The sequence below is a fragment of the Rhagoletis zephyria genome, unplaced genomic scaffold (genome assembly GCF_001687245.7).
Source record: "Rhagoletis zephyria isolate East Lansing unplaced genomic scaffold, Rhagoletis_zephyria_1.1 Rzeph_scaffold_06215, whole genome shotgun sequence".
Classification (NCBI taxonomy): domain Eukaryota; kingdom Metazoa; phylum Arthropoda; class Insecta; order Diptera; family Tephritidae; genus Rhagoletis; species Rhagoletis zephyria.
In genome coordinates this window covers 1-11,082 of record NW_016163298.1, presented here as the reverse complement: position 1 = coordinate 11,082, position 11,082 = coordinate 1, and the positions used below count along the sequence as shown (strand labels likewise).

At 41.4% G+C, this 11,082-nt stretch overlaps 1 protein-coding gene across 2 annotated transcripts in view; it reads right to left on the bottom strand.

The window, feature by feature from the left end:
* The window catches only part of dsx-c73A (doublesex cognate 73A), a 28,986-nt gene extending 26,276 nt beyond the window's left edge, over positions 1-2,710 (bottom strand). For both annotated transcript variants that reach the window (XM_017628799.1, XM_017628800.1), the window contains exons 1-2: positions 2,275-2,710; positions 111-1,841 (exon numbers count right to left, since the gene is read on the bottom strand). In XM_017628799.1, coding sequence (XP_017484288.1) covers positions 111-1,688 — 1,578 coding nt within the window. In that variant the 5' untranslated portion in view covers positions 1,689-1,841; positions 2,275-2,710. The remainder of the gene's footprint in view (positions 1-110; positions 1,842-2,274) is intronic.
* Positions 2,711-11,082: the final 8,372 nt, after the last annotated feature.

The window sequence follows — 11,082 nt, the reverse complement described above, 5'->3', positions numbered from 1 at the left end:
ACTATTCAATAACTCACGCATAGGAAAAGTTACTACGTGCTGTCGCAAGTAGTATTTAGTACGCTCACCCATCACGCTACCCCCTCCCCCTAGTCCATTTCTGTACTCACCTTATCCTTATTGCTGACGCCTTGTTTCTGCAAATAGAATTCTTCGCGTGCATTATTCAGGCTATCAATTAACGCCGACGTATTGACTTGCGGCTCGTAGTCCATATCGTTGTTCACATTGCCATAGTTATTGGCCAATGTTGTGGTGATGGGTGTAGAAGAGTAGCCCCCGGACGCTGATGTTACGGCTGCTGTGGACGCAGCGGAGGCGGAGGCGGAGGCGGCGGCGGCGGCGGCAGCAGCTGCAGCAGAAGTCTTATCTGTGGCAAATGTTGCAGCCGATGACGGCACGGAAACTTTATGCGACGCCTGATACAAGGGCGACGTGGCCGACAGCGGCAATTGTGGCGATGCTTGTGGCGGCTTCTGGTATTGCAATTGTGGTTGCTTTTGCGGCTGCTGATATTGTGGCTGTGGACGTTGGTAAGCCTGCAATGGTTGTGTAGTAGTGGTGGCCAACTTCTGCTTATTGCGATGTACGCCAGCAGTTGTGCCGCCTGGTTTCTGGCCTCGCTTTGGTATGCCCGTTTTGGTAATACCTCCAGAGCCGGGTCGTTTAGTGGCACGCGTCTTCGTCAATTTGCCGCTAGTGGTGAGTGTACGCTGGCTGCCAATTGTGGTAATGCCACTGCCGCTGTTGCCACCTCCATTGCTGCTCGTCGACTCCTCCGATTCGGCTCGTATTGAGGCAGCAGGAATATTGTTGTTGGAACGTGCTGCCACAAACTGATCATCAGCATCAGTGGCATCGGTGAATGGTTCCACAGTAGTGGTGGGATAATCAGCGGCGGCTGTGCCACCTGCTGTCAGCAAACTCTCGGTGGTGTCCTCATTTTCGCTGCTATCTGTGCCACTGTCCGTTGGTTCAACACCGCTGCTGCTGCCGACGCCGCCGCCGCCGCCGGCATTGTCGTCGTCGCTGCCAGGCGCTATATTGAAGTTATATTCTGTGGTGGTGGGCATGGGCAAGTCGCGTGCAATCGAAGTTTGTGCCGTCACTGCTGCCTGTGCGACGGCCAACTCATCCATGGAGGTTTGCAAGTGCAGCAGTGTAGTCTCGTCCAAGACCAGCGTTGGATCGGTTTCGGCCTCGGCTTGGGTAGAGGCCTCTGTGGTAATGCCAGTAGTTTTAGCAGCCAGTGTTTCACTGCCTTCGGCGTCAGTAGCTGCCGGTGGTGTGGCGTCGCTCGCGATGGGCTTAGCTGACGCTGCCAGGCGCTCGCTATCATCGATGTCTAGCGACTCTTTGAGACGCGCCACACGTTCAACTATACGCTCCAGCATATCCTTTTGTGATTCGGGTAAATTTTTCGTATCCAAAGTTAGTAATTTGTTGTACTTCTCGATATTCGCTTTGACCGTTTCGATGTCGGCTTGAATTTTGGCTGGCGGTGGGGCGAGTGTGGGATTATCGCCAGCTGGTGGCATGTAATGCGTGCGTGCGCGCCGATTGCTGTAGCCGACTAGCTCGATGACGCCAGGATAATCGGCGTTGACGGACGTGCAGAGCTGCAGTAGGCCGATGAGGCAGGCGGCGGAGGCGAGCGCGGCCAGCGAGGATAAACGCAAGGATCTCATGGCGGTATTGTAAAGAGATTTTAATCGAACTTTTTAAAAGCACTTTTTGGATTTAATTTGAGGTACGTTTTTTTTTTGTTTTTTTTTCGGTGAAAGAAAGTTAAACTTTTCTTAATATCCTCGCACTGTTTTTGTTTAATATTCGTATAAAATCTTTTACAGTTTTTTTTTGTAAATTAAGTTTTTAATTGATTTTTTTCTCACACGTTTGGAACTCTTAGAGCCTTATACTTCCTCCGAGGAGTGTTTCTTTTATTGTTATCCTTACAAAATAATAATATTTAAAACCTACAACTTTCACAAATTTAAGTTAGCATTAAATCCTGTTTTCTACTTCTTGTTTTTTTTTATATTCTATCCTCATTCAGCTCTTCTGCTTAACTTCTTTATCTTCAAGCTTCTTCTTTCCGCTTTGAAATCGTCCTGCTCAGTCACAGTCAATCACCTTTTGCCACAGCTTCTGCTTTACTTTATTTTCCTTCTAACTTTCTTGCCCAGTTGCTTCGACAAAAAAAATAAAAAAATCAGCAACGAGCCGTATTAGTGTCAACTAACTGTTCTTTACTTCTTTTCAAGCTTAAGCCACCTTTTTGTGCTGGACGGCGGTTACTTCACTTCGCGTGCAATGCCACAACGGCGTTACGCTTGCCACATCCACCCGACTACTTCTGTATGCAATTCGAACATTCACAAACAATTTCTCGTTTATTTTTGTATTTTTAATTTTTTTATTGTATTTTTTTTTGTATTTTTTTTGTAATTTTCAAATGTTATTCAAGTCCGCGTTGTTTAAAGCGCTTTAATGTACCCGTTTGACCAACAGTCAAATAATAAACACAAACACAAAAACAAAAGCCCGTTGAAAAGAATGTCTCCAATAAGAATTATGAACCGTAAAAAATCAAGTTAGCACACAAGCGTTATTACACAAACAAATATTACAAAAAGAGTAGTACCAAGCAAAAACAGAAAAACTAACGAAAGACTTAAGCGACGAACTCGACGAGCTGTAACTAGTAGCACCGCAGCGGTACAAATGTTCAGCCAGCAGATTTTGCAGCGTCTTTTAAAAATTTTTATCCAACCAAACCCATCTGCTGCTGCTGCTGCTGCTGCTGCTGCGTCGACCATCTGCAACAACTAGAGTGAGTGCAACTAAGAAAGCCGCCTCACTCCACCGCAGCACGACCAACATCACAACCACCAAAGGCCACAAATGGTAGCTGAGCGCTGTGCGAGTACGCGGCATAGGAGTACGAGAAAAGAAAATCATTTGTAAAAAGCGCACATCAGCCGCCTGAGTTGAACGTAGAAAAATATACGCGTAGAAAAGTTCAAAATGTGTTTTGTAGGAAAGCATTTTCCCAACCTCCCAGTGTATGGTCATGGCAATGAGTATTGCGCTGCGCTCTGCTGTTCAGTGCCGCTCAAGTCTGCGCTAGCTGTGTGACAGCCAATCTTTCACTGTTGCTTCTGCTATGGCGGTTTGAAGCAAACATCGAACTTATTCGTCAAACTTGTTATTCTCTTGCTCTTTACAATTTTCAGCATTTCTTTGTTGGCACACTTTATGGTTGGCTTTTCTTTTAGACACGGCACAGTGGCTGTGATTTCCATAGCAAGTTCCACAAGTTTTGTTTGGCTCTCGGTATTGCTTTCGCTCTCAGTGTTGCACACTCTCTCAGTTTTCGCTTGCTCATTTCTGGCTTGGCTTGCTCATGGTTTTGAAATTCTGCTTAAAACATTTGCACTTTCTTTCTCTCCGACCTTGTGTAGCTTCGTACGATCTGAGCGCAAGCGTTTTTAGCTCTTTTGCGCAGTAGCGCGCTCTCAAGTATTGGTGATGATTTTGCTGCTAGCATTGGTAGTTTGTTGTTAAATGAGCTTCTGCGATCAGCTGCTGATGTTGCTGCTCTATGCATATAAATTTCTGGTCAACATGTTGCCAGAAGGAGAAGTAAAGTTTTATATTTATAAAATGCAAAATAAAAATCGTTTTTGGCAGAAATCAAAAGAAAATTTTTTGGAATGAGCTTTTCATTAACCATCGATCAAAAAGCAACGAACTACATATTTTCTAGCTGACAGCTACAAAAAGTTCGATTATTGTTGCATGTTTGCCTAAGGGTCAATGCCACGAGTGGTGGCTACTATTCTAAATCCCTTCGTCCCTGATCCATTAGCAGAGCCGAGGTCTTAATTCTGCTGTACTCAGACCAGAGTTCCTTTGATATGTTGCACACAGCTCTTTCTAGTCAGCACAAAGAAAAGCAGATACCTTTTTCTTTAAATTTTGCTCAAGGGGGCATTCGAATTGTGCAGAGAAATAGGTTCTCTATCGGTCACTGGGTCTCTTCTCCTTCTGCAAGTCGTCTTTTCCAATTCCATGTCCATTACGAAAGGTCGTTATTTGATGTCCCGTTTCTCTGCCTCTGTTTGCCGATTTGATAGTTGTTTCTGTCAGCTGATGATCATTCGAGATAGGTTGGGGATAACGCCAGCGCTTCCACCGGACAGGTACCTAGGTGCACTTTTTCGTCTAGAAAGTCGTTTTGAGGCAAAAACAGCTAACTCCAGAATATCGTACCCAATTTCGGACGTTTCGGCTTCGTTAGCCACTGAATATGTTTCTCAGACAACTGAGGAGTGATTGATGCACATTAGAATGGTCCTTAAAAAATTAAATGAACAATTTTTTTTAGTCTCACCCCTTCAATAGGTAACAACACTGTCATAGATAACACACAGACTACCGTAGTCTGAAATTTTCCCTCTGTTCGACAGGTCTTAACCGTCTCCAATCGGGACCAAAATTTATATGCGATATCTTCGACTATAGTAGCATCGACGTAGGGGTTGAGGCTTGGGAGATCTGATGTAAGAATTTGCTTCCTTCATTTAAGGACCACCCTAATGCACATACATACATAGGTCTGCATTTTAGTGTCCTACATACTTTTACATTTATTTATTGTTTTATGTAGACTGCGGATTTTTATGCAAAATACGGAGCGTAGAAATATGTACCACATAACTATAAGCAAAGTCTATAAATTTGTATAAACAAAATGTACAGAAGTTTATACACTTTGCTTATAGTTATGTGTAACATATTTCTAGGCTTCGTATTTTGCATACAAATCCGCAGTCTAACTATTACCATTACCACCATCATTACTATTACTATTAACATAAACATAAACGTTACCATTATCATAACCATTGCCTTTCATATTGCTATAACCATTACCATATCCATTACACATACAATTGCCATTGCCAGTCCCATTACAATTACTATTACCATTACCATTAACATCATGCCAACATAACATCAACATGACCATTACCATTACCATAACCATTTCCATTACTATTGCTATTACCATTACCAATTCCATTACCTCTACAATTACCATTACCATTAACTTACACATTACCATTACTTTACCATAGCCAATGCATTACTGTTTCTATTACCATTACCATATCCATTACAACTACAATTACACTTACCATTACCTTTAACATCAACATGACCGTTATAATTACCATATCTATTACCTCTACAATTACCATTACCATTAATATAAACATTACTATTACCATAACCATTGCCATTTCTATATCTTACCATTACCATATGTATTGCCATAACCATTACCAATACAATTACCATTACCGCTTAAGAAAAATATTTCTTTTATCATACATATGTATGTAAGTATGTACATTAGAATGGTCCAAAAAAAAAAATTCTCCAAGATAGGGTTCGGCGTCCAAATTTTTCCTCTTGCCAAAAGAGGTGCTGGCACCAAACTTTACGTTTCTAAGTATAAATTTAGGGGATGCTGATGAAATTTTTATATTTTACTCTAGAAGTACTATATTGTAACCAATCATTAGTCAAGCTATATATATAAGATCATTTCAAATTTAAGTTTGCTGATAAAATATTTCAGGCTTCAGTTGTCATGGCAACAGTACCTTTCTTTTAAAAACATCAGTAAAGGGATACAGTAGCGCATTTCAATGTCATTGAGCACCCTGTATTGATTACCAAAAGGAAAAACCTAAGTGGGTGCCCCATTTTCAACGTTGAAAATTTTTCTCCCCATACAAAACTCGGACCACTCTAATGTACATACATAGTTAGTATAATAAAAAAAAACACAAGCTAAAAACGCTGAAAAAAATAAGTAAAGCTGAAAAATAAAATATGTGCAAATCAATTGGCCCACCTTGCGCCTTGTGACAACAGATAAATAGTTACGTTTCGCAATGAAACTCATAGGCTGGCAGCAGACGCGAGCAACTTTACGTGAACACTATTCTTAGCGCCACACCAATAGCTATATGTCACAAATTTAGCTGCAATATATGTATGAATGTGTGTATACGTTGTTGCCAAGGCAGCAAATTCTTAATTGAAAACTAAAGTACCATTCGTTGCGCTCACTGCTTGCAATTAAGTATCACCGCTTAGCCTACAGCGGCAAATATTCGAATGCCTATAAATACCCGTATGCGAGGCAATTCTACTACACACACATCCGCGTTCCCTCGTTCACATGTTCATACATGCCAACAATCTGCACACATTAGCCTTGTGTGACAAACGCTAACGCAAATCTTGGCTAGCGGATTCCTAACATTTCAGCGCCGTCCCATGACCATAATTCTTGACTCACTTACCTCTAAATTTTTGCGTGCTTTCAATGCAATTTTCTAGCCAACTATTACCATTACCATTTGCATTGCTGCTCTGCTTTTTGCCTCTCCCCAACTCCCACTCCACCGTAGGTATGACAACAATTTTCGTAGCAGCTACTCGCATTAATCTTGTTCCTGTCGCATTGCTCGACTTAGTCAGCTTCCTAACTTGTTTGCTGATTCGCGCCACTCTCCTTGTGGCAGCGGCAGCAGAAGTTGGCGGCGGCTGTCAGTAGCAGAAGGAGCAGCCGAAGTCGCACTGTTGCGTTCACCGCATGTTTATTAATGAAAATTGCTCAAGGCGAGCCAAATTACCACATGTATCTTTGTATGGCTATGGTAATAAATGACAAGCTCCACTGAGCGTTACATTGCTACGAATTTCAATTGGGCGTTTTGAATTTGTAATTTGTGTGCAATGATTTTGTTTTGATTCGCTGATAGTAGTGTTGGTAGTGTGGCGGCTCTTTGGTGGTTGATTTTGAAAGCTTCTATGCTCATGTCTGCTTGTGATGATATATTTAGATAATGTTTAAGCCATTTTATCACACACCAAATGCTGCTTTTTCATAAGTGATTTGTTGTCGTAGTAAATGCGTGTAGTCATAGAAAAAAGGAATAAGAAATTAGTATATTGACATAGGCTCTAGCTGTTAACTCCTCGGAAGCTTATGCCCGCGAAACCTTAAAACTACTAAGTAATATTGGAAAACTATATATTTAAACAAATTCAGCACTCATTTTGAGGACATTTGCGCACATTAAAACCTAAAGCTTCGATCTTTAACATCGCCAAAACATATTCCGAAAGTGCACTGAATAGTACCGAAAATGCGAACTTTACTAAATAGTAACTAGTAACTCGACTTCAGCACCACCTTTAGGTAAATAAGAGAGGATAGCATCCTTTAAATGCATATATATTCTGAAGTAAACAAGGCCTAAATGGACAAAGCAGGGGACCAATGATACCAATGATGATTCTCTGAATTAGTACTCGAAAAATAAGATCACCAACTGTGAATGAGTCTAGCGACTCCACCACCTACTATACCTGGTCCCTGTTAAAAACTGCTCACTCTGGGGAAGTCGACAGATTTTATTCACACGAAGAACATGGAGCAACGCAAGTACTTCAGATTCTTACTTCAAGATGTCATCTTGCCTCCTTAGGAGTCATATGCCATTAAAACGCTCCTCAGAAAGATTTTTTCAGCAATTAGGTGGCCTCAGAAGTGTCTATATCATCGACTCACATTGGTGCTTCCACGATTTCCCCTTGGAGCGTCTAATGGCACTGAAAGCAGTTCTATACCCAGTCCTATACTCCATAAACTTAATACACTATGACAACAGCAGCTGCTCCCTGTAAATAGCAGAAATGAAATTAATATGATCAGTAGGTCTGCTCGAGGCGTAACCTCACTCGTTCATATATTAACCTGCCTGACTGGCTCAGTCCTCTCACTTGACCACCATACTTCCGGCGTGCTTAGTATAGGCCACTAGCAAATTTCTGCTCGCTAGTTGAATCTATATGATGAACCACGTCGCAGTATTGGTATGATGCAGATTAGACTGTAGTAGCCTGGCTACTGTAGCCATATGGTGCTCATAGCTTATTTTAAAGCGATCGTTTAACTATACACCTTTTTTGATCCGGTCGGGAGGCTACGGATTTCTGTGGCACAGTGAAAACGGTGGTGGGTGCCTGTTTCTAAAGGTTGCTATTTTTCTCCGATCATTTCCTTAATCCGGTGACCAGCCAACAGTCGTTTGAGACATCAGTAATTCGTTTGGGATAGTCGTCATTACCTCGAAAGGTTCCAAGACTGAGGTGTCCTTATGTCAGCTACAAGCCGGCCCAGCGTCCTTGGGACTACGTTTCGCGGTACACTTGCTTGCGTTGCGCCGCTTAACATTAGCGTAAACTGGCTAAATCTATACATTAGTCTGTCCATCACCGCTATCAGCTTGGTCGTCAATGCGCGCTGGATAAGTATTTAAGACCGTTTTCCAGCCTATGTGAGACCTTCAAAATGCACGAAGCTAGATTATACTCCAACTTAACTCCTTGAACCAGAGCAACGTAATGGTGTTAGGGATCACCGTACTCTCTGACTCTGCGTCTGAAGGCCATGCAGGCTGAAACCATGTAGTCTATACACCTGACGAAGTACCAGCAGTATCCAAGTCAATTGTAGAGGTAGAAAAAAGAGGACGCGTGTGATTTGACGTTTTATGTTTCACTACATCTGAGGTTGAGGAAAGTCCATTGACTCAAATGACTCGGTCAAACGGTCGGTCTGAATATGATGATTACTTAGCATCATCGGGCTTATCTGAATGTATTTGAGTTAAAACTGAACTATTTTTGTTCCCACGAGTAAACGGGAAGCGGAAAAGTACTCCTTCGGTACGTCTAACTGAAACTGGAGGTTGATATTTATGCCGAATTTACATGCCAGTGACCAGAGACGTACGCGGTCTGCTGTCCTTTGGCATACGCCGTACCACTCTTTGTAGTCCGATATACATACGTAGACAGTGGCTCCGCTGGTGTAGCCTTGTTGTACGAATGGACAGAAATACTCCAACTCTGAAGGTATAGAATGCGGGTCGCGATGCTGGTAGCAGAGGAAGGCATCTTGAAGTAAGACCTGGCTTCACTTGACATTTCCAATTGGCGTCAGTTGGCACAGATGAGCAAAGACTGTCGTGATTTGTTGGTGTCGGCCAGAACCGAATAGGTGGTTACATCGCCAGAAAAGTATTGAGAAAGTATTGTTATAAAAACTAGTTTGAAAATACCCTGCAAACCATTTTTTCAGAGTATTCTGAATCGTAAAGAATTTTTGAAGAATTCGGAAAGATCCCATCCGATTTTTTGCCGAATTTTCTAAAATGAAATAAATTACGCACACTTCCATTCTTTTACGAAATTTCGGAATAAAATCGGTAAAGAAATGAAAATAATGCTGCTATGTGAAGAATTTCTTGCAGACTTTTTCCAGAATTTTCTTTATTTTTCGTACAGAAATTTCTTTACGAGTTCGTGTCAACCACTTCATATAATTTTCTTTGAAGATTCGGAAAAAAATCGTTACAGAAATCAGATACTCCTAAAGATTTCGTTAAGATTTCGGGAACTTTGGTTTGCAGGGTATAAAAAAAAAAACATGGGAGTATCAAACGAAATAAATATGTATATGTACTTAAAAATATTTTTAATTAAAAAAAATTTCGAACAGATTAGCATACAAATTATTAGTCAGATGAACTTATTTGTTAGCATATTCGTATGAAAGCATGTTGTACAATGGCTAGTAATAAAAACAAACTACCTTTTTAATTTCCCTTTAACAGCGTCTCCCTTCATCGTTCGAGTTTCAATCGAATACCAAAGATCGATGTAAACAGATGTTGCTCTAAATATTTAATGGTCGTCATGTTTATGGCCACGTGCAGTTAGCCATCAACTAAATCGTAATCAGTTTTATGGGTCATCGAACTTGGGCTTTCGCTGGCGCGCCGGCATAGCCCTCCAGCGCCAGTTATAGTACATACCTGAGAATGTTGTTTACATCCAAATGTTTTTAATTTGTATTTAAAAGAGGAAATAGTGTAATCTTACAGAAGAAGCAGCAGTTGATTAAGAAAGTCCGATGCATTCTCAACTATAATGCGTACATACATACATACATATGTACATACTCATACTTAAGTTTATATGAATAAAAGATATCGTAGCAACTTTGTAGGCAGCAGTCAAGCGCGCTGATTACTGCTGCTATTTTAATTCTTATATTTACGTTTCTTTTTGTTGTTGTTGTTGCTTTGGCATGATTTCCATGCCAATTTGCCAGTCCACGAACCTTTGACACGAATGCAACTGATTGACTGGTGCTGGCAGATGATGATGCAAGCTGGTGTAGAGTGAAGAGGAGGATTTTAGCTGCTCGAAGGGCAAGATACCTGCCTTGCTTTATACATACATATGTATGTGTATGTGTGTGTGTGTGAATAGGCGTATGCGTATAAAATAATATGGCGTGTAAGTAGCACAAAATCATCTGCTACATTCTTTGGCGCTAATAGGTTCTTGCCAACGTTTGGTGCTGCTCGAAAATGAGATTTACATACATCCATATGTAGCAATCAACAATCTTGCGCTACTTTCAACAATGAAAGCAATAACTTCTCACTTTTACGCGCGCTACCTTCCAATGCCACATTACGAGTATATGCGGAAGAATGCATATATTTATGCAGATATTAATGCACCGCCTACGGATGAGATAAATAAGCACTTCACGCATACGTACGTAGCCGAACAACGCATTGATGAGTTGCATAGTAAATAAATTGAAAAATTTCTACAACGTCATTCATAGTGAAATTCCGCCGACCCGGCCAATTGCTTTTGTTGTGAAGCGCGCCAAGTTGCTTTGGAGGTGGGCTGTTGCACGGCCTTAGAATTAGCCGCAGTGGTTTTTTTTTTTCTTTATTATTAGCCATTGCATTCGACACAATTGCAATGCGATGTAAATGCAAGTGGCAACTGCTTACAATCAACTTGGCATGCAAAGTTGCAGGTCCATCGGAAAATTTCATTTCGCCTGCTGATAAATTCAAATGATGGCAGCGCGATGAAGGCGATGGCGGCAAAAGTTGGACCAAC